Source organism: Vanessa tameamea, chromosome 15, assembly GCF_037043105.1.
Source record: "Vanessa tameamea isolate UH-Manoa-2023 chromosome 15, ilVanTame1 primary haplotype, whole genome shotgun sequence".
Lineage (NCBI taxonomy): Eukaryota > Metazoa > Arthropoda > Insecta > Lepidoptera > Nymphalidae > Vanessa > Vanessa tameamea.
The window spans coordinates 10,548,043-10,573,618 of NC_087323.1; the positions used below are offsets into that span (position 1 = coordinate 10,548,043).

Sequence of the window (25,576 nt, forward strand, 5' to 3'; positions counted from 1 at the left end):
ACATTTATGGAGTCACATCTTGGTATTATACCTCTTCTCTTGTGTTAAGTAATTTGTAAAAACTATGACTCAGCAAGATGGCGTAGATATTGAGACCTGCAAGTAAAGAAGATTAAAATTATAATTGTTTTTATTGAAGGTTTTCTATTATATATTTTTATTTAGAATAGGTTAGGAATGTTGACTGACAAATAAACCTAAGTGACTTAATACCGCATAAAAAATACATAATATTCACGACTTTGAAAGTAGCATTTCAATAATAAAATATTTGATACATTAAAAATAATAATGTACTACGTTACCTCAGAAAATTTATTTGAATAAGTTTCTTTAAAAATAATACTTTCGATTAATGAAATTTATTTAATGATTTTTTCTTAAATAGAACACACCGGAAAAGGATGTTGCGAAATATTGGATTTGACGAGGACGATTATTTTCTCTACTTTCATCCAAACCACCCATTCAAAATGTCATTTTCGTAGAACTTCAATAGTAATAAATATGACACAATACGTTTTTGAGTTTAGACATTTTGATTAATCAATTTGGTAATTTTTATCAGTTTTTATTTTTAGTATTTGATCATGAAATGAACATGTCATATTTACACGTTCCGCGCGAAACCTTGGATATATGCACAATTTTATATGACATCTTCCCTTCTTTAGATAAGGGAAAATCCAGAATGTTCTTGCAATAATCTAAATAATATGATTCTTAACAGCGTCACTAACAATATTTATTAGTAATATTTTTTTTCATTAAGATAAATAACAAAGCATACCTATGTAGAATACTTCCATGCAGATTGTTCCAGCACCGTAACCCGAGGCATTCAGGAAAAACGTGAAAATCGAAAGAAGCAAGAACACCACCCACATGATGAAGTAAGCTCTAATGATGTTGGCACGCTCCTGTAATAAAAGCACGGTAACTTCAAGCGCGGTTCAATGACCTCTAATGTATTTCTCTTTTAAAAAAGGTTTTTATTGAACGTAATAAAATGCTATAATTATAGCGATCTGTCACGACTAGAGAGAGTCGCGGCACACGACCAACGACTACGTATTTGCCAATGATCAGGAGACTTAACACTTGGCAGTTTTCTATTAAATTTCGGGTTCTTACTGAGAAAATCTTAAAAATTTTTATCGACCTAACCTTTACGTACTAATCTTGGGATCTAACAATCTCGTTTAAAAAAACTTTTTTGATACAGATCTTTTTAAAAAAAAAAAACATTTATTGAGAAATATTATTTGATACAGTCTGAATGAGGTTGCCCTACGATTCACGGGGATCCAGTAACGTTTGGAAATGGGTGGAAAACAGAAGGCAGCCGTTAGTAAATATTAAAACTCACCATAACAACTCCGTACACGAAGAAAATGTCAAAGCAGAACTTGGCAAAAAACATCAGTACTAATATGATTGACATGACATATAAGCCCGTAGCCGCAGCCTCAGCGTTTAGGTCCCTTTCCTCTTCAGCAGCATATTTGATGGGTTCTAAAGTGCTGGCAACCACGATCATGATCACGAACATTGTGAACGATAATAGCTGAAAAAAATAATTAAATATGTTATTAATTTAAATCCTCCTTACTGGCAAGAGGCTTACCTACCAATTTGAGGTAATTATAATAAAACGATTCTACCGTTTGTAAAATTCCTATATGTTATTAAAGATATTGACACCAACTCAAAATTTAACTATTTGTAATTTTAAACACTACAGTCACAACACGCAAATGATTCACTTCTAGGAAAATGCTTTTCCTTAGTAGAAAATTATACATTCGAACTTATTCCATCACACTGTTCCACTGCGAGTTCAACTCGCAGTCGATCTTTTCCTCCACCAAGGAACATGAAATGAATTATAAATACATAATTACGTACATGAAAATGAAGCGGTTGCGTTAGAGTAGCATTTTATTATAAAGAAAACGATTTTCATTACTGTCGCATAAATTATTCCAGTTTTTAATTACAAAAAATTGAATTTTAAATTTAAATAGCTCCGCTTTTTGCATAACAGTTTACAAAGTATCGAGGATAATGCATATTATTTGGAACACGTACCGCATTTAAGCTCCCCATAACAATGTTACCAGTCTTCAGATCCAAAACGAAGCAACAATTCTCTAACTGCGGCAGTCCCATGTTTGTCTGGAAAACCAGAATTGTAATTGTATAAATATGTGCAATGTTTTTATATATATTTTAGCAACAACTTGGCAAATTAGATTTAAATTTGCCCATAAACACTTGCACTGTGAGACTTATAAACCACTCTTCACACGGAGTGTGACAGCCCCTATGAGATCTGGGGTGGTATTTCTTATAGCATTGGCTCATTCGAACAGTCATATCAATTCAAGATGACGAAGATAGTTGACGGTACAATTATGGATCGACCCACCCACATCAACGGAACCTTAATATTTATCTGGTCTTAAAGTAATTAGGCTTTAAATTAACAATGTGTTGCTGGTATAGAATATATATAATTATTTTAAATTAAGTCACATATACATTTTTATTTTCAAACCACAGAAATATAGAAATATTAATATTTTGTACTTAAATTTGGTGGGTGGGTTCAATCTGCCATGAATTTTACTGCCACTAAAATTGCATAGGGTTAAGATATTCTGTAACGATTTAGTATATTTTTTTAAATAACAGTATACAAATTCAAAATTATATAATTATGATGTAATCACGTTTTAAGAAATATAAAATTTTGTATAATATAAATGAAATACTAAACGACTGTAAACTTTTATATTTTGTACTCACATTTGAAGAGAGCCCTAACTAAGCACCGAACACCGAGGTTGAAGATACAATAACCGAAGATGAGCAGAGGAGGCAGCGCGCGACCAAGTTTTGACAAAGATTATTGAGATAGAAGTGACACAGGTTTGATATTTTATACGTTACTCTAAACAACTTTTATTTTATTTGATCATAGAGACACCCATTTAGAAAGGGGTAGAACTGCGGCAAAAAACTTTTCCTCTCCCTGTCTTGGTTTAAAGTTAGATATTCTAGTCGATTGAAACCCAATTTTAGTGTTCTCTTTTTTGGATAGATCGTGGTGACGATTGAAAAACCGTGACAATCTAAGGCATTTGACATTTATTGATTAATTTGTTATATCTTGCAACGAACTCGTGATAAGAAAATTATAACCACAATACAGTAATTTAGTATCAAAAGCTAAGTAGTCCTCGAAGGTCCAAATTCTTTAAAATATGGTCTTCCGAAATATAAAAACATTAACATTTCAGATTCAATTTTATTAATTCAGTATTCAAATATTTACACTTATTTATTAAAAGTCAAACTATACAGGACTGAAACAGAAAAGAAGACTAAGGATTAGGTAGCGTCTGTTTTTTAGTAAATTTCATGATCATACAAGTTTTAGATTTGAAATAGAATAGTGAATACTCTGGAGGACACTGCTTACCGTTACTTCACTTTAATCTTTTTATTTTATTTACTAAATCTATATGAACAGGATTTTACATACATTACGTTATCAAATGTTTTTGAAGAATAATAAAATGTGAATAAATCTTGTCAAAAATATCACGCTATTTTTCTCTCTCCAGTTCTGGTAACATTTATTTATTTATTCAACTGGTAACATATTTTTTATGTAATAGGCAGGCGGACGGGCTAATGGACCACCTGATGGAAAGTGGTCACTACCGCCGGCCGCTTACCGGAGCTAAGATGTTATGTCCCTTGTGCCTGTAGTCACTCGTCCTTCATGCCGTTACACAAAAATACTAAGTATTGCTGTTTGACGGTAGAATATCTGATCGGGGTAGATATACCCAGACGGGCTTGCACAGAGCTTTACCTCCAAGTAAACTAAAAAGTAACTAAGTGGTTTTATTTTATATCGAACATTCATTCTGTTTTTCATAATGTTCTCCTTTATCGTGGACCGTCGACACATCTGATTTGGAAATATGCTTTGAAACACTCCGGCGTCAGAAAGTCTGGAATTTTAATCAATGAGTACGAAAATGGCACGTTTAGGTAAATCATGAAGATGTTTTAGAAATACCAATATGTCATTATGCAGGAAGTGTTAATAAGTAATCTCTACACGTAATGGTAACAACATAATCTTTAATTTCATTGTATTTTTTACAAAGTGGTACAACTTTTTTTATAAGTCAATATTACTTAAAAAATCACAATTTAAAGAATTTTTATTTCTAATAAATGGGTAGCGATTGATATTGTAATACTTATTTGTTGTGTATTTTTTTATTACAAGATCAACGTATAAGTGAAGCGTTGTTATTTTGAATACTAGTACATTGTTAAAAGAATTTTAAAAAAAAGTTATTTTAATTGGCCTCATAACTCTTCGAATATTTGTTATCATGATATGAATAATTATATATACATATATATATATTGATTGCGTTAAAGGATAAAGTATTTCCATATTTTTTAACATTAATTCGTTCACTATCACATAGATTTTGTGCTAGTTACCGAGTTTATCAATTTTATACAAAATATATAATCTTAGACTAATACTTATATTGTAACATAAATGCAGCCAGCAATTGCTCCAACAATCCAACAACATACCAATGCAACGGGCCAACGAGCCTTAATACTAGAACCAAGTATCTTAAGACAACATTATGTTTAATGTATCTTTAAATTTGATTTAAGTCTTGGTCTTTCATCCTCATGTAATGGCTTCTGATCACGAGAAGATAGTAGGTATTGAGGGCTGAAACAAATAAATGTACATTATATATTTTAAGCTTTCACGGCGTATGTATATCTACATAATTATCACTGCTAAGTTCTTAGTCTTGTTTAGTCACAATTCACACTTTTTATACTGTTTATTAATACAGTAGTAGGTACAGAGTATTACCATTGACCCCTCTCTAACCAAACCTTCTGACGTATCTAATCAGAGATAGTGGGATTTAGACATAAACAACTTTTCTATTTATTCCTAACAATTACTATAAGACTTTTTTCGAATTGACATAATATATTGCCCCAACTGGAATCAGCCGGACGGAGCCGAAGAACCCAGCATACGTTATATAAAAAAAAATCGATCGGTGGAACGGTATAAGTTGATGAGCTAAGATCTTTCTGGAGTACTCTAATGAAGGACTTATTTTTATACATACCTATCCCCACAATAACTTCTATGACTACCAACAGTTCACTTTTATTGTTTCCGATGTTAACGAAAAACAGGACGACGCTGAGGGCAATAATTATTGATGCAAATATTAAATATGCCTTTACATAGCGAGGTTTGTCCTGAAAGAAAAATATATGTTTTAGTTTACTTATAAAATGACTACGACAAAAGTGGAACATTAGGAAACATTTTTTGCACGGGAATAATTAAAAAATTACCAGTGCGTATTCCTCGCGACATGATACCACACATAGATACATTACGACGTAGCATGTTGCGTTCTATGTACCATTTCGATGTCGTGTTGTGTAAATCAATGTTACACATTATAAAACTTCACGACATCGTAACATGTTTATGTGTTGTAACCCTAATCCCAAAAATTATATGACTATGTATAATGCCGTTTCAGTGTGCCAGCACATGCTGGTTTACTCATGATGTTTTCCTTCATAGAAATATTTCATGTGCCTAATATTTCGTTCAAAAATAACTTACCACCTGGGACATCGCTGTTCTACCTTAAATTTATGGTTTCTAATATTCTTTTAAATTTTGCCTGACCTAGAATTGATCACGCAGTCGTCAACTGAACCCATTGCTGTTCCGCTGTGTTGGACGTTAGTCAGTGTAAATTGCCGACACAAGGGATGTAACACCTTAGATGTTAAATCTAGGTTAACTTATTGTGTACATATGTAAGGAAATATGTATTGTTATACCCCTTTCAGTGCCGATGATTATGTTCAGAGCTGGGTTTTCAATATCAATTGGGTTACTTGCAAGTGTGCCATCTTACTATAAATAAAAAAAAGAAAAGAGACATGACGTACCTTGTGCAGTCCAACGAGCAAAACAATGTTAAAAACTATGAAGATCAAAGTAAGAACTATTACTGAAATTAATATTAAGATCACGGCTCCTGCCCCCTGGGCGATACATCCATGGCAACTTTGTTCGAGGGCGACGATTAATACAAAAGAAGTTTGTAGCTCGACGAAGATGGCACTAATCTAAAAATTAATCAGTAATATGATATTAAAATCAATGGAATTTTCAACAATAATACCTAAACTTTTTGAGCTTCAAAATGGCGGTTGTCGCTCGATATTTTGAAATGTGATAAGCGATGACGTTAAATTTTGTTTTCTAAGAAATGCATTTATATCGCTAGTCTGAATTCGTACTTTTAATACTTGTTTATTTTATTTCTTAAGAGATATTTCCAAAACCATTTGCGTATAATGTGACAGAGGAATAAAAATGTATACGAAAAAACGATACATAGCAGTACTATACTTAAAATATTACAAATTCGAACATTACAGTAGTGACTGCGGGCAGCGTTCATATGCAAAGCACCATGTGACTACAAGAGCCGGTAGACATTGGCGCTTTAAGAAATTTTAACCATTCCTTATATCGCCAATGCGCAACCAACATTGGCAACCAAGTTTTTATGTCACTCCGGCCAATTACCCTTCAAACTAGAACACATCAATCCAAAGTATTGCTGATGGACGGTAGAATATATTATGATGTGCGGGTAGTACCTACCCAACAGGCTTGCACAAGGCCCTACCACAAAGAAAAATTAGAAGTAGGTAAGAACAAAATTGATTACCAAACTCAAATATCCGATGATGAGAGATCCGGTTCTCAACGGAAAGCAAAAGCAGCAGTTGTTAAATTCAATCATCTTTAGGAAACTGAAAATGTTTTTAGATTAGATCTACAATGTATTACATTAGTACCGAAGGTCCTTGCCTACTAGTGTATTCAACTCGACTAACTTTTAGGTAAATCTACCAACTTTTAGTCTTACAATATAATACTTGGCGGTCTAATCAATTATAAACAATATTAGCAAGTAGGTATAATAATAATAATAAAAACTTTGTTATGGTTACAAAAGTCATATATGAGTTGGGTTTACACCGAAAAGCGCGCGGTTACAAATCACATTCAACTTAAATTTACTTTGTTTGTAAAACATATAACTCAAGTATCCTACACCGATGACACCATAGTTAATTTTTCGCCAATAGAACCGGAATTGTAATTCAAATGGAAGTGTTGCTAGCATTCTTACTGACGCGGCGTTCGCGATTTTTACAGTACCTAGCTCTTTTTAAGTAATTCAATTCCTCAATACAATTAATTTTTTTGTAAAGAAAAGTATATATTTTGTAATTTAGTATTATTATTTCAAAATCAACACGATACCGAATAACGAAATCGAATCATAAAATAATGTTATTGAATATAACGATAAAGGTAATTAAAATCTCATTAAATTGCAATATCTAATTCCGTAGAAAATTAAAAAATTATAACATCGTTTAAGGGACAAGATTACGTACAATGCCGGTTCTGCATCATTCGAATTAAATAAATATATTTAGATATCAATAAAGCAAACAGATAACTGATTTTTAGATTCTACCGAGAAGAACCAGCAAAAAGATCTTAAACAATACCAAACTATCTTTATCAAGGTAAAGTAACCAAAAGATCACAAACTTTTCCCGCGCTGTTCATAGACTCTCCTGCAAGTTCGGTACTTGTTACAATTTAGTACGTTTATATAGTTTCTCGGGCGATATCGCATCCTATAATTTAACTAAAATTAAAAAATAACAATAATATTTTTTATATAGAATACAGTAATATATAGTACAGTGTACATAACAATAAATATAAATTATATTTGTATTAAATACATGTAGGTGCTAATTTGATAAAAAAGCATCTTACTAATAATACCTTGTTACTCAGAAGTATTGTATACTCTATTCCAAACATAGAAAAGCCATATAAACAACATTTGACAGCAAATTGACGCGATATAATTGGTCGAGAGCTTGATTAATCTATGATATTCACTATGGATTTGAGAAAAAAAAATGCGTTTTGAACGTCGACGAAACTAGTATCGGAATTTTGGAAGTAAAATTAAAGTAAAAATAAATACTTAAGTGTAATAGCTGAGTTATTAGCAAATCGCGTGAAATATGTAAATCTAAGGTTTGTTTATCTTTTTTCCTACTTCAATTGGAATAGGCTATAGACACATACATATATATATTAGTAATGAATTACATAATTATGAGTTATTATTCTTTAATCATACTGTATTACGTGTTATTATAGATACCTGGCAACTAATCCAGAAATTTTACACACAGAGACACTGATCGCTAGATAGTATTCCTACTCAGTTGGAAGGATATTGAACTATTTAACAAGAGCGCTGATGTACTTTTAGACACAAACAACAAATATACACATTATTTTATTCCAGAAGTAGTAAAATAGATAAATAGTGTGGAATTTCCAGGGCGTTAATGTAAAAATTCTTAATTTAATAAATTAATTTGAATTTAATAGTTACAATTAAGTAACAATATTTGTGATGTAAAGACGGTGAAAACTAAAAAGATATGATTATCTTATTATTACTGATTATATATTTAAGAAAATAAATTCCAAACACCTACCTAAAGTAACCCGCCAACAGAGGACCGCCAGTCAAATGTTCAACACTGACAATACAAGCTACCTTTAATATGAACCTACAAATAACATTTAATGATTAAATGTTTCATTATAAGTAATTTATTAATTACATATAAGTAACCGCGACTCTATTTTTACTTTTTATAAAGTAATCTTTACCACTACTATGAAGTATCATACTGGGATATGTAACAACTTTTTTGTTAAGATTATGATATGTGTATCATAATTTCATCCGACCCTTGGAGGTTTTACTTTTATTGCCGAATAGGAGATTAGTTGTGATTTATGTTACCTTGTCGGTGAAGTGGTACTAAGGCTAGGTCTACTATAATTACTACAATGACACAAAAAGGTACAACTCTCGAGGTCCCGAATCCGAAACCCGAAAATAAAGTGCGACATTAAATTAAACTACATTTAACTAAATATTCAGCACAGCTCATATGTTTAACAGCTTGGCAATATATATAATAAATAGTTAAAAAACTAAATAGCGTATGTACAGACACGGTTCACTAATTATATATGTAAACAAGTTAGTAACTAATATTTCGATTTAACGATAAGGTCGTCTCTTTCTTACGCATTTATTACACGTTAACCAGAACGAGATTACACGAGCTAGATAGTTTAATGAGGAATGTCATTTGTACGATATTTTCGGTTCTTTAATTAATTCAATGATTTAAACAACACGAATTGAAAAAAATATATAATGTATATCTCATTGGCGGCTTTTTTGTTTAATTTTAAAAAGATAGTTTATCAAAACGCCCTCGTTATGGAAGTATTATCATCATCATCCTCCTGCCCTTATCCCAATTTTTACTTCGGGTCGCCGCAGCATGTCTTCTTCTTCCATACTTCTCTGACGGACGTCATCTCACAAGTAACATTCTTTCTAACCATATCGTCTTTCACACAATCCATTCATCGTTTCTTTGGTCGTCCCCTTCTTTTATATCCATCCACGTCCATGCTCAAGACCTTCTTCACAACATGGTCCTCATTGCCCCGCTTAACATGCCCATACCATGACAGCCGGTTTCCAAATAGCTTCTCGGTTACCGGTGCCACTTTCAAACTTCCTAACTGATGGCAATTAGTCATGATATGCCATAGATGTTCCCATTGCAATATGTATTTAATCACGTTGTACATCGTCAACGCGACGTCTGCCTTGGCATAACGTTGCCCCTTTTGCCTGTAATTACAATGGCTCATCACTCCTTAAACAGAAAGAATTGGAGTTGGCAACAAAGTATTGACGTTTGGCTTTAGAATTTAAAATATAATTACTAACATGAAAATATAAATATATGTTTTAAGTTATTTATATTAAGTATTTAATTTTATTCATAATTCTATAAACTTTCCATTAGTATACGTTTATTTAAAATTATTTATCTCATTAATTGTGTAATGTTACCTATTTTATTTTATATATCAGCGGAAACTAATCTGATATATATATACAAAACAACAAATAAATAAGGAAAAGCCTGGACATGTCCCACTGCTCATCTCAGGTGAGTCAGCTTATTCACATAAAATTATATACACATAAAATTTAGTGGCGCCTAAAATATTCAGTCAAGTTCACAAGTCCCTGGGCTTTAACTTCAAAATGGCTGGAAATCTAACCAACTACTACTTGCTTGCCGATGTCTGTCCCTATGCATGCTCAGATCTTTAAAATTACACAACGGATTTTGTTGCGGTTTTTTTTGATAGATAGAGCAATTCAAGCGGAAGGTTTATATGTATAATGCATGCACAATATAGTAGAGAAATACTGATAATTATAAAGGTTTCTAAAGTGATGTCGTAAATAAAATCATTTTTGCGCTTACAATGCCATTGCTGCTGGCTGTACCCTTCGACATAGATCAAAATAATGTACTACAGTATTCTACATCTTAAAAAGGTCTTCAAAAAAGTCCGCGACGGTATATGTCAATCTCTTAGGGATAGCCCACAACAACCATTTTTTAGCTATCTTATTATTTAGAAATAATGCTCATTTTCATGTAATTTAAATGAATATTTTCGAAGATAGGTATTACAGATTTAAAGCGCAGGGACTTAGCGGTTTGTATTGTCTAATGACTGAAAAACTGTGAACGTTGTTAAGACATTTTGTAGTATATTTAGTATCAGCATTATTATTCGAAGCCGGGGCGGGTCGCTAGTATTGAATAAAGTATATTTTTATTCAGATTGTTTTGTAATTAATACCAAAGATATAGATATTTTTTTGCCCATTGTTATACTTATCATTAACAAGATGATTTTTTTATATGCTACGTAATATACCAGCTGTTTAACTATCAATTCAATACATAGGTAAGTTTTTAGATCAGGAAACTGTTCGAATATAACAAAAGAATGAGGTTGCTATGGTTTCCCTTATGGCGCCACTGACGCGACTTCGTGACGCCAAACTTTGTCTATATAAATTAATCTCTATTCAGTTCGTAACGCGGTCGTCATAATATCTTTCGAAGATTAAAAAACTTGCCTTAAATAAATATCGCCTAATGAAAATTTATCTTTGTTTAGGTTACTATAATAGTCATTAATTTTCCGTTCATATTAGTCACCATAATCATTATTAATTTAATTTATTGTAACAACTCATTATTGTCCCACTGCTGAGCAAAATTCTCCACTCTTGTTAAAAAATTGTTGCAAAATTTCATTGAAATTATACACTCAGGCAGGTTTCCTCACGATGTATCCCTTCAGTACTGATTAGGAGATTAATAACAATATAAATAATCTTTACTTGGTGGGAGGACTTCATGCAAGCCTGTCTGGGTAGGAACCCCCCACTCATCAGATATTCGACTGCCAAACAGCAATACTTGGTATTATATTGTTCCGGTTTTAACGGTGATTAAGCCATTGTAAGTACAGGCAAAAGGGACGTTACATTTTGGCTTCCAAGGAAAGTGGGGCATTGGCGCTGTCAGCAATATACATGACTGGCAGCGCCAATGTCTATTGGCGGTGACCACTTACCGTCAAGTGGCTCATTTGCCCATTCGCCTAATTATATAACAAAAAACGACATAAAAAACCATATAAAAATCTTAGGCTATTTTTATGAGATGAAAAGAAACTATATAAAAATCTTTGTCATGGTATTGTACTATACTAATTATTATTTGTTACTGATAATATTAACGTAACTAATTTCCAAATCTATATAAATAAAAATAAAACACGATCGGTAAACCAGATGGTGTAATTTAATCTTTTGAATTGCCATTCATAGGAATAAAACATTCGATAATATAATTTTAACATCCATTGCTTTACAACCACATTAACTATCATTGATAAAACGAACAATAGGAGCATTAAATTAACGCTGAAATAACTACATCAAATAATCGGGTAGAATATTTAGTCTTTATGAAGACTGTGTCAATAACGTTTGTATTTACTATGCTCTTCCATTAAATAACAAATAATAAATTACAATAAGAGCTCGCATAGAAATATGTTCGATATTTAAATAATACAATAAATAATAATAATATGCTAAATAACACAACTTTAAACAATGTCGCTGAAGAAGAAGCAAAAGCATTCGAAATGGAGGAAGTTTTCGCAATATCCTGGCTGATTGGAATCGGCGTGTCTGTCATCGGACTCCTGATACAGTTAATCCTTTTTGGATTGATTCCAAATTCTCGAAAGTTCGACGAAATAATTCTATGCCAGATGACAATAGCGAGGACTTTTTACACGTTGTTCGAGTATTATGTGATGTTTTACGTTCAATACGACAATTTCATTGTGAAGTTTTGTGTATACGTTTTATACATTCACTGTGACATGGTTTTACTTTGTTTTATGTTTATTTTTAGTAAGAATCTTTATAATAAGGTCGTCGTAGTCTTTCCGCTACAATCTTACAATTTGATTGTAACGACAGTTGTTACGTGGACCGCGCCGCTTCCTATATCATTTCTATGCCCCTTCCTAATAGAAATTAATAGTAATTACTTTGAAATATTCTATAATATTTATGCTCATATCAAGTTTTTCATATGTATTTTAAATGTTTTAGTCTTCGTCGAGATAATACGTGTTGCGTTTAGTAGAGGGGCCAGCAACAATACGAGGAATTTCAGAGACATTTTAAAGACATCGTTGATAGCTTTTATCTTAGTATCAGTGACGAGTTCTCAGGTTCTTGTCACGGATATAATTTCATACTATTTTAAACATATAAGAAGTCATTTGCTCGTGTTGATATTTTGCGCTGTTAATTCCTATCAAGTCGTGGCTTTGACTGGGATGTTATTTGTTTTAGTGAGAAGCAAGATGAATGACTCAATGATTAGAATAATATCAATCAAATTGGAAGAGCTTATGATACATTTTACGTAAAGTTCTCACTCGGACTTTGCGAGATTTAAAATACACATATAATAAATATATTACATACTATTATGCATGTTAGTAATTATTATCATTTTTCATAATTACACAAATAAAAAAAAAATATATCCAGTTGTTTAATTATAATCTTAAAATATACAACAACAAGGGTCTCCGATAATTACATATTAAATTTAAAGTTTATGGATATCAAAATATAGATAATAAATATTAAAATTATGTTGATTTGTACGTAAAAAGAGCATAGTGCTTTTAAGAGCTCATTAAAATAACACTAATATACTTATTCGGGTGATACTTAAGTATTGTGTTAGACGGAAAAAATATTGTTTCATCTTAATTTGTATAGTAATAATATACTCAAATGTACATATATCTCTTCCTTTTCCTCACAGGTGTTTATTCATTTCTGAAGATCATAGTGCTGGTTATGTTGTCTCATACGAATAAGCTGCTTGGGTTTCCTAAGGATAATATTATTTAATTATATGTATAACAAAAGGTGTAATATTGTACGTTCGAGAAGACAATAAACATATCGTGATTGCTTAAAAAATACTGAAAATGAAATAATACGTATGAAATATATTATGTTAGTCGGAAGTAATCAGAACTAACGTTTAATAAATGACGCAGCATAGTTCTCTGGCAAGGACAGACGTCCGACGAGTAGGAAGCGTCGCCAGTATGAGTAGTACGCTACTGAGCGTCGATGAAAACGCTTATCTTTTTATAGCTCAAAAAAGTTCTAAATTCAAACAGTTTTTTTTAAATCGCCAGTGCGTATTATAACATTCTTGTATATTGGATTTGAAAGTGGAATTATTTCATCAGAGTAACATTTCGCGCTCATTCGGATTTTAAATCAACAGATTAATAAACGTGTGTAAACAATTAAACTTCGTCTTTATAATCGTATTTTTTTTTGTCTATTGTGCTGTGGCCAGTGAGATTGAAATAGAATCAAGTGCATCGCTTACATAATTAGTGTTTGTAAATAGTGCGCAAGTAAATCGAAACACCGGAGATTTGAAAATATACCACCGGAGCAATGAGTCAACTGTTTTCGAGTTTTCATTTCAATTTTTAACAATAAATTATTTTTCGTGAGTTTTTTTTTTCTGATAATGGCAAGTCTGTGTTTACGGTTAATGTGTGGATAGCTTATTCAATTAAGGAAGATTTAGAAAAAATATTGAGGTACATAGCTATTATGATTTGCGTATTTTCTGTTACATTTTCATTTTTTCTTTGATTACTATGTAAACTTAAAATAAAATAGCGTGCGCGCTTTAAATAAACTTTTTTTATGACGAATTGTGCAGATTGTGAGAATTTAAACATACATATAATTTTGGTATATTTTTTTTTAGTTTATGACAAAGGTATTATTCCTTTATGCCATTATATTAAGTAATAGGTATGTAAACATATTTTTTATTACAATTCTCGTTATATAATTTAACAAAAAATATATATCACATTCACCCACCCGTCACGATAATTTAATTGGATTTTCATCTGTATATTAAAGTCGTGTATATTATTCAAACATTCGAGTATATTTTTATTATTATAAGACGATACATTCGCTTAATACAGAGTATTAATTAAAAACAATTTTCTTATCAAGATTATTGCCACTGCAGACAATTGGACTCTACAATGGAAACTCGGGTACAATATCCAACCAATCCTCGTTCGTAATAACTATAAACTTTATAATATGATTTAGGTAACGTAAATTACCTAAAAATTTAAATTTTAATCGAAAATATTCTTTTGTTATAATACAACCCACTGCTGGGCTAAGGTTCTTATTTTAAGGAAAAAGTTTTGAGGTTATTACGTTACTCCAATACAGGTAGTTTATCCGAGCGCGAGATAAACATAAATAACATCATAAAAGGTAGGGATTGCCTGGGTTTAGATTTGCAATGATCGGTTAAGATCTAAAGTCGTCGAAACACTTAGCCATGTCGGCATTTTTAATGTAATTTCCTAGTGAGATATGTTTCAACTGCCTCGTTGGTCTAGTGGATAGCAAAGGCAGATCCAGAGCCGTCTCAAGCTATGCTAGGGCCCTTGGGCACTGAATTTTTGGTCTTTTGGTAGCTATATACTACCATGTTTGTAGTTTCAAATAAACGGTGCGGTAATTTTCGTAAAATAGTAGGAATCTGATTGGTTGTACAATCTTATGGCAGTGTAGCTATGGAATAGCTATTTCTATCATGAAGGGCATGTCTATAGCTTTCTACTTTAAATATCGACTATCGTCACTAGCCTTTTTATAATGTTAATGTTAGTTATTTCTTGCAAATATGACAATTTCGTTCGAATTTCGAAAATATACATAGCAGTCAACAGCACAAACGTGTGAAAGAAATTCTTGGTTTTTCGGGGCCCTGTCAGGTCGGGGGCACTGGGCACGTGCCCCATGTGTGTATGGTAAAGACGGTAATAGGCAGATCCCGTGGTCCTGAGTCTATACCCCAGCTCGGGCCGAGAAAAAGTTATTGGGTATTCGTAAAATCGTCATCTCAGTAACATGTCTCGGTGAGCGCGTACAGCCGTTTGATCTGTGCTTGAACTCTTTTCGGTCGTCGGATTTGCCGACCCATCGGATTATGATCGGGAATGAGAATGCACCTGTATTTGTGCACACACTTGTGCAGTACTATATCTTTTATAGTTGACTGGTCTCCCTTGAAATTGACTGAGCTGGCCGAAATCGATCTGGACGACATCTTTATCACGTTTTAGGATTTAAGTTTCATTTTATATACATTTCTGTTTTCTTTTTCTTGATTTTTTTGCATTTTTTTTTTTCTTGAATAAATATATATAAAATGACAGAGTCAATACTGAGTTTATATTACATGATCATGTGTAACTATCATGAAAGTTGAAACATTTGTTTACGATTATCCATTTTGTTATTTGCATGACCTTAGATCGATTATTCTTTACCTTGAAGTAGCTTGTTCTTGCTTTCTTTGTATCGAACGTATGGTCATTATAGCTAAAGCGTAAGCAAATTTTTTATTAAATTTTTTGAGTTAAGCGCTGAGGTATTCACCATCTGCTAATCATTATATCAATGAATGAAGTGCGCGCAACATTCTTTCCGAGGTAACATTTTAACAATTATATTCTTACGTAAAAACTTCGCACACTATTTTCAAAAATTATTTAAATATTTAAAAAAAAATAATTATGTCAACGGTAGACCGCGATACGAAAGTCACGAATACGCTCCGGACATATCAAGCTATTGTGGAAAAAAAATTAAGAAATATTTTTAAAAATAAATTAATTTATTCAATTAACAAGACGCATAAAACGAATATAAGTTTCATATTCATTTACTCAAAATATTCAAAACATTAAATAGACATAGCATCCTAACTCCCGACGGCTTGGTTGGTGGCGCAAATTAATGTTTCTTACAGCGCTTAACTCTATGGACGGTGATTGCCACTTACCATCAGATGAGATTTTTCTATACATTCGTCTTAAAAAAATATTAATAATAATAAAAAAAATTGTGTTATCAGTATCCCTATTTACGCTAAACAAGTCTCAGCAAGGCGAATTTAGTAATGTCTTATCTTTTCGCGCTCGCTATACGCATGACGTATATGATGTTTGATATCCTACGTACAAAATATACTTTGGTATAATGTAATATTAACTAATAAATTATAATAACATAAACATAACATAATCAGCCTGTAAATTTCCCACTGCTGGGCTAAGGCCTCCTCTCCCGTTGAGGAGAAGGTATGGAGCATATTCCACCACGCTGCTCCAATGCTGGTTGGTGGAATACACATGTGGCAGAATTTCGTTGAAATTAGACACATGCAGGTTTCCTTACGATGTTTTCCTTCACCGCCGAGCACGAGATGAATTATAAACACAAATTAAGCACATGAAAATTCAGTGGTGCCTGCCTGGGTTTGAACCCGAAATCATCGGTTAAGATGCACGCGTTCTAACCACTGGGCCATCTCGGCTTAAATTATAATGTCCTCCTCTAATATTTGCCGCGATCAAGCAGTCAATTGCGCAGGCGATAGGTAAGTATTAGTGCACAGATGTTTGAGCAAACACAGGTGAACTCTCTTCGCACATTCAATGAGAGAGTTGACCTATCGAATTTCATAATCCGATTAAGCATTAATCCCGTACGACATTAATAAGTGCAAAACTTGGATGTTTACGATTCCACCGAAATGCACTCGATATTTGGATATATTTTTTTCGTAAAAACAATTTACTTTGTGACAGGCCTTTGTACAGACCTGCCTGGGTACCACGGACTCATTAGATATTTCTTCCACCAAAGAACAACTAAGAAAGTATGTGTTCCGGTTTGAAGTTTGAATGAACCAGTGTAACTACAGGCATCAGGGACATAACAGCTTAGTTCCTATAATTGGTGGTGCACTGCTGATGAAAACAATGGTTACTATTTCTTAGAGCGCCAATGTTTATGCGCGGTGATGACAAATATCCATGAGTTAGTCAATTTGCGGCCGTCCGCAAACCTATAACATGCACGATCTAAATGCACAATAATGTGACACGGCCAACTTCCTAGCTCCAATCTGCTGCTGAGAATTTCTAGACCGAAAAACCCTATCGTTTTCTCTGGCCTCACTTGGGATTCGAACTCTAGATCTCGGGATCTGAATCTTTATAAACTATCTACTGGACCAACTAGGTAATTTATTTCCTTAATGTATAAACAAATAAACGACAAAAACTTTCTCCTGGGTTATATCCGAATGATGACGTTGTGCTTACATTCCACCAGACGTACTAAAATGCCGCCATTTCGTCGACTGAAATAGTTTGTCCTATATTGCAGTATTACGTCATGGCCACTGTTTTAACACGCCGTATCTGGAATATGGTAGAATATATGAGATATAAATAAATATTCACGCTACACACTCAATATATCGTAACTCTCCCATAAATATATCAAATGTTTATCAAACATACAAAGTAGTAAAGTAACAGATTGTAAATATTCCAATACTGAGCTTAAGCCTATAATGAACTTGCGATGCTGTTGGATGGACATACGAGTACATCTGGCAGATTTTCATTCGACAGAATGTGTTTCTTCACCACTGAGCGTGAGATCAATTGTGAACACTATTTCAAGCACATGAAAATTCAATTTTGCTTGCTAGAGTTGTGCCCATAATCTTCGGTTAAGATTTCTATAGGGCTCTCAATTCAAGTATTGAATAAAGTAAACATCATATAATATCAGTATGATTATAATATAATAGTAACAATAACTTTTCCAAATCTACAAACTTTCCACTTATGAGAACCAAGATCTCCTGACACATTCTGAAGGTAATGGAGTTCATTTCACGAGAAATTCAGGTTTCCTAACGTTTTTTTCATAGAAACAATTCAAGCGCACTTGTAAGCTAGGTATTTTCCAAGATTTGAACTCCTAATTGATTCATCTATTACACTGGGTTAGCCCGGGAACAGCGAATCTCATCCTAATTTATTTAAAGTAAAAAGTAATTTGTTTAAAGTAAAAATTTTACTTAGCATAATTATTGAACATGTCTATGTGCCGTATATATACTATGGGACCTTGACGTGTCCAACGAACCGTGCTACGGGTATATAACTCATTTTATTACTTTGTTGATTAATAGTAACAAAATAATAAGTACTTTTAGTTAAAAATAGCAGTCTTACATAATTTCCCGAGTATTTATTAGTGCACATTGTATCGTAAGATCGTTCAATAGAAACTTTGACGGGACAAATGGTTTTATTTCCCTTCGTACATAAGTTAAATATATATACCTATAACTAATATAAATACCTATGTCCAGGTGCTTAGTCGTGATGTGAGAACTCATGTCATATAATTGTAATTATTGAAAGTATAGTAACAACCTAAGACTTTATACGAAGGTTAGAAGGTTATTAAACCACAGTGGTACTTTTTTTTATGGCATTGGTTGGCGGACGAACGTATGGACCACCTGATGGTAAGTGATCACCACCGCCCATAGACAAAGGCGCTGTAAGAAATATTAACCATTCCTTACATCACCTATGCGCCACCAACCTTGGGAACTAAGGTGTTGCCCCTTGTGCCTGTGATTACACTGGTTCACTCACCCTTCTAACCGGAACACAACAGTACAGAATACTGTTATTTGACTGTAGAATATCTGATGAGTGTGTGGTACCTACCCAGACGGGCTTGCACAAAGCTTGCACCAAGTAAAATTGCGAATTGGGTAAATTATAATGTGGAAGATTTCCATCTGAATGTATTCTTCATGATGTAGATGTTCCCTCAACCCTCATTCCTATTCCCTCAACTCACAATTAAGCAGAGGGCTCAAATCCATGATCTTCGATTAAGAATCGGGTGGCTGACCACAATACCATATCAGCTTCTTACTTTTCTTTGATACCAAGGGCTTCTAGGCATACCTACCTCAGGTGATGAGAACGGTATCGTATTACATTCTCTAGTTAAGTTTGTAATGCTTAAGGAATAAATAGGAAACTTATATTTTCAGGGCCACAATGGCGTTGCCGATGTTGCGACAGTGCTGCGGCTGCGTTTCATTAGAAAAAGGATGTTTCTTACTCGGGATTTTATCCACAGTAAGTTGTTTTAATATTAAAAAGACAACTTTAAAAATTAGACCTAAGTCAGTTGGTCCGAAAAAAAAGTCGAATCAAAATCATTACATCGAAACAAACGGTTAATTAAATTTCAATTCACAAGCAACAACGAACAAGTTATTTTTAAAAATTTGATATTGTTGCTATGCGATATTTGATAAGATAAGGGTAGAAATAGATAAATTCCAACATCAATAGATTGGAGACACACAAATACAAATAAAAATATATAATAAGTATAAGAAGAATTAATAATTATTTTTAACAAATCAAGACAAGCAAAAGGTATCGCACCTACCTTTTGATGAACAATGATGATAACTGATTACGATAGTCACGCTTACCTTACGACAGTAAAAGAAACATTAATCACTTTTATATATAAAGTCTTTACGCCTCCATAGGAACTAAGATGTAATTTTCCTTGTGTCTGCAATCGGTACTTAAACTGAACCTTTAAACCAGAAAATAAAATACGGGTTTGGTGATTGTATAATCGATGATGAATGGTGTCTACTCTAACTGGTTCATCCTACCCTTAAAATCTACCTTTTTAACTTAAAATTTTATTTTATATAATGCACATGTGGTTGAAGTATAACTTCATTAACAATTTTCAGCTATCGTGCATAGCAGCTATTATGGCTGGTTCTTGGAGTCTCCCACGACACAGGGAGAGGGAGCAGGAAGACAATCTAATATCGATGACGTTGGTCATGTTTTCGACTCTGTCAGCTATCAGTAACGTCGTGGTGTTAGTGGGAGTGGGAATGGCGAGTATAATTGTAAACACATCGGTCCGACATTTTAAATATAATAAGGCAAAGAAACAATTTTGTCGCTATCAAAGTTTTTTTTTATTAATATCTCATGTAGAGATGACATGAGATCAAAATAGCGAGGGTCGTTGAGTGGAGACGCTGCATTCGATGTGTGCAAGGAGTACGCAGTATAATCTGTACAATAATTACCTTTACGAATATTATAACTTTGAAAAAAAAAAGATTATAATACGCAATGCTTACGAAAAATATATTTTAAATATTCGTACTTAAATTGTATAATTACTTTTCGTGTTATCATTCACTTGCTATTATCACATTTATTTTGAGCTAAACCTTAATATTTGCGGAGCGCGAGCTGCGTAGGAAGGATATTCCAAAATTACGAGACAATGTTAACTTAATTTAGTAAAAATGAAATCGAGAGCGTAAAATATAAATTACAATACGAAAAACTCATATCGATGACAGTTAACAGATTGAAAAATAAGTGGCAGCCATTGTTCTGAAATATTGATTGCTACTTTTATTTACACAGTTTGATCTACGTCAGAGGTTCATTTACAAAAAACAAATTGTTGTCTATGTTATACTTTTTAAAACAGACATTATTACTACATATGTACGACAAATCTATCTGTCTGACTCTCTGGACGCGATAAACTCAAAAACTACCGAACGGAACTTGATTCGGTTTTCACCAATGGGCGGAATGATTTACGAGAGAGGTTAAAGTGTGTAATTATTGAAATATGATACGATGACTGTTGAATCTATGTCGGAAAAGTCATGCCGACTATGAGCCTAACTGGCGTGCGCCGCATAAATCAATATTATATGTATTATACAAAATTAAGTGTTAATGTTTTAAATATATTATCAAAGTTTATGTAAAATTTATTGCAATTATTAATATGGATCAAATTCTTGTAATGTTTATTTTTTTATAAAGTGCGTGATAAAAATATATATTTATGTTACAATTTTAAGGTCGAATTTCGTGCAACCTAAACGTAACGCAGGAATTCAACTTTTCTGACCCTAAATTCTGTCAAGAGCCTATATCTTTTCTTTATAGCGTGCGTGCAGTTCCTACGACGTTTTCTATTTCTTATTTTATAATCAGGTTAAAAGATAGAAAAACACCGTTACATTACAGAGACGACCAGGCTGCCTGCAGCTCTCATTGCTGTTCAACTCCGTGTTCATTCTGTGCATCTTCCTCGTAGCGGTGGTCACATGCCTGTTCAGTCCCGAACTCGCACCATTTTTGGTTGAGCCCGGGAACATCGCTTTAATCGTGATCATGATCATTGCTGGTGCTGGTATGTACTGCACTTTTGTTAAGACCTATTGAAGCATCTATTTATTAAAGCAATCAGAAGATTAAACAAAAAAATGTTCTTCTGACATATTACGACAGGATAAAAATAGTTTGCTAAATAATTTGCCAGAAGAATAACAGTTTATGCTTAGTTAAGGTAAAAAGAAAACTAAGTTTAAATTAAAAAGAAAAAATTGAGTTTATTGTTACGAGCGGTGTATTTTTGACCAGTGTTCTGGTGAACATCCACCTTTAATTTTATATGCTTGGATATAATAATTAATAGATCAATCGGAAAAAGGTTTTCTTCTTAATTTTCAGCAGCTTTACATAGATTAAAAATAAACGCTCTTAAACAAAGAACATTTAATTTGCCTTATGTCTAAAACAACATTTCAATAATGTATTTTATTTATAAAATTTGTGACCCAAGCGCTATCGCTAATGCTAAAATATTTTTATATTCTTTGAACTATTATTGAATTTGATACTTAAGATCAAGAAATGATCTTTGCTAGTGTCATTAAACCGTTAATAAAAAAAAATATATACATAACCATGTCATTAATTTGAAATAGTTTTGCTGTAATTTCATAGATGGCGCTTTATCATTTCGTCACTATGCTGCATCGCGCTGGCTAGATAATCTCGCGTAGAATGACGTCCCTCAGTTGTGATAGGGTGGGTATCGCTTCTCGGCCTTTTGGCTAAGATCAAAGTGTAGTATCTGTTCTTTTCAGCTTAATATCTGAAAGTTCCCGCACTGCGGGACCAGTATATTAAACTGATTTTTGTAAATCGACGGGATGTTCGGGGCTCGCTCCACTCCCGTCACGGGTCGGCCCGGCATTGCAGTGCCGCCGGGAACGGCCCACATTAAATCATTAAAAACCTATAAGGTATTCAATAATGGCGGTAATAGAAGACGTCCTGTCCACGGAACGCCCCATCCAAGCCAGTGTACCCCGTGACCGTATACCCCCTGGCTAGCTGCCTGTCAACTGTCTGCTACAGCAGATACACGGATGACATTCCAGTTGCGGACGGTGCAATCTTAGCACTGTACGCCGACGACGCTTATAATTTTTCATTCCTAGTTTATTCTGACAATTTCCTTAATAAACAAAATCAACAAGTACAAAGACAGACAGATTGCTTAAATATAAAAAAAAAATTAAATTAGCGTGGCCTTGGAATTTCATAAAGTTATAATTAATTAAAACATTCAACAAATAAATAAACCCATTTTGAGTCAAGTGAGTACGTTACTGCTTGAAAAGTAACCACAAACTTGACAAGATCATTTCTTGATCTTAAGTATCAAATTCAATAATAGTTCAAAGAATATAAAAATATTTTAGCATTAGCGATAGCGCTTGGGTCACAAATTTTATAAATAAAATACATTACTTTGTATGTTAACATTGCTAATAACATTAAATCATTGAAGCTATTTTAATAAATGTGGTGACAAATGTTTCTATATCTCTCACTAGATGGCGCCCTTTTAGTAATAAATACACGAACCCTTTTTGTCCAACGCTGCCATTAGATGGCGTTTATATAAAAACAGAGAACCTGCATCGCGCTGGCGAGATTTACACGCAATACGTTATATAGTTCTCATATATAAAGTATAGGTACTCTGGTTTCCCTTCAAAACGTATAAATCTTTCGCCTTTTACTAAAGATTTCCGTGGAGGGGAACACTCAAATGAGTCTAAACATATTTTTGAAGCCTCATTCTAGGATGAGGTTAATAAATGAAAGCATGAAACAGTATCGCTAGCTCTCTGTAAGCAATACTATTGGTAGTAGCGTTACTATTGCTACTATCGATAGAATCGATAGTTTTAGACTATCGATAGCCAGCGATTTTTTATAGTATGTATTAGTTTTTTAATGTAAGTAATGTATTCTAATCGCTACATTCAAGATTACTACAAAAAAGTTTCATTGTAATGCCACCGTCCTCCTAAAAGTTTTTTTAATGTTATGAGTATTTATAATGTTTATTCATAAATCAAACACAAAAAAAATTGACAACATTTTTCACATTTAAATTTTTCATTATTCCTTATTCCGCACAAAATGTCTTAATTCTAAAACCAAATATTGTGGTAAATTTAATTTCATTTATTTAAATATACACTATAGTTGGCCTACTAAATTACTTATCTTGAGAAAGTAATACTATCGGAAATTACTGGCTACCGATAGCACAAAACTATCGATACTATCGATAGTTTAGGTTAAAAGTAATGGTTTTTGCAAAACTATCGATAGTATCAATAGTATTGCTCATGGGAAGCTATCGATACTATCGATAGTATTGACACGTGACAATAATATCGATAGACTATCGATAGTATCGTTTACACCTTAACTATCGATAGTCTATCGATATGCAACACTACTATCGAGTGTTAACATTTTGTCAGCGCGATTCGGAAATACGAAATAACCGTTCTATAAAATATATATTTTTTATTAATTTTATTTTACATACCTTATTTTAGAGCAAGCCTTGTTTGTTTTATTCAGCAGTCAGCTTAAATATTTATTGACTGAGTGAAATCTAAATAGGGTCCTCCATAAATATCAAGGTCAATGAACTGTATTATCTATTTCAGCGTACTCTGTATACTATCTCACGGTCGTGAACAGCGTGTACAGGAAGATGAAAATGAGTTATAGCGAAACAGCGTTGCCGATGTAAAAAGTTGCGCTGGAAGCGCTTGAAGACTGCAAGTATCGTGATTTGTGATTAAATACGCTTTCTCTTTAATTTTACGCGTCGATTTTTATAGTCACTTTGTATACTTTTACATGTATGAATAAAGGAATTTAGTTGTTTTGTTTTTTTTAAATTTATTATTTATATATTGATGATATATTATTACACATGCTACTAAGTCTCTAGTCTTAGTTGGGCCCTAATGCTCTTTATAAACATTTATTACTGAAATTCGACGCCAGATAGTCTCAGAGATGCTGAGAGCATCTGGCATAAAACAGAGCTTTCTCATTGTCAAGTATTTGGATATACCATATAGTCAAAGAGATTAAGAGACACTACACTACTTTTCGTTCTATTGCAATTTTTCATCTATATATTTTCGATGATGACTTAAAAAAATAATTAATACTAAATACTAATAAATGTTTTATAAAACATTTTTTTAAATAGATACAAAATGTCGGGTCTGTGCTGTTCACTGTTGAAGCGTTGTTTCGTCTGGATCCTCTCATGAGTTTAGAATCGGGTTCAATAAAATGTGTTTTAAAATTTTAAATTTTGAATAAAATAAAAATGAGAAGATTTTGATATAATTGTTTATAACAAACATTGCTAGTCAAATAAAATATTGTAAATAGTTAATTGGTTGAGCCGCATGGAGGCATCAGGTCGCCTTTACCGACTGGCATTGTATAAAGTATAAAACATATCTTTTAAGCTGCCAACTATGAGAACTCAGATGTTATTTCTCTTGTTACTGTACTTCCACTGGTTCACTCACTCTTCAAACCGTAAATTACTAGTAATGCCATTACCAGTAATAAATAATGCCATTAATATAAATTTTGGAAACAAAAAAAAAATTATAAACTTATTGAACA

At 32.8% G+C, this 25,576-nt stretch overlaps 2 protein-coding genes and 2 non-coding genes across 4 annotated transcripts; 3 read left to right on the forward strand and 1 right to left on the reverse strand.

The window, feature by feature from the left end:
* Positions 1-25: 25 nt before the first annotated feature.
* On the reverse strand, positions 26-2,849 carry LOC113403639 (uncharacterized). The gene is made up of 5 exons (XM_026644229.2): positions 2,812-2,849; positions 2,092-2,178; positions 1,370-1,567; positions 791-920; positions 26-96 (listed from the first exon to the last, which is right to left on the reverse strand). Exons 2-5 carry the CDS (start codon positions 2,170-2,172, stop codon positions 26-28), a joined length of 480 nt encoding a protein of 159 aa, XP_026500014.2. The 5' UTR covers positions 2,173-2,178; positions 2,812-2,849.
* An 11,014-nt stretch (positions 2,850-13,863) lies between these two features.
* Positions 13,864-24,813, forward strand: LOC135193659 (uncharacterized). Its single transcript, XM_064217183.1, has 5 exons — positions 13,864-14,160; positions 19,741-19,828; positions 20,470-20,622; positions 21,791-21,956; positions 24,589-24,813. Exons 2-5 carry the CDS (start codon positions 19,748-19,750, stop codon positions 24,672-24,674), a joined length of 486 nt encoding a protein of 161 aa, XP_064073253.1. The 5' UTR covers positions 13,864-14,160; positions 19,741-19,747; the 3' UTR covers positions 24,675-24,813.
* Positions 22,643-22,835, forward strand: LOC113403640 (U2 spliceosomal RNA). Its single transcript, XR_003369320.1, has one exon. It is a non-coding gene; the product is annotated as a U2 spliceosomal RNA (small nuclear RNA).
* LOC113403641 (U5 spliceosomal RNA) lies at positions 23,596-23,712 on the forward strand. The gene has a single exon (XR_003369321.1). It is a non-coding gene; the product is annotated as a U5 spliceosomal RNA (small nuclear RNA).
* Positions 24,814-25,576: the final 763 nt, after the last annotated feature.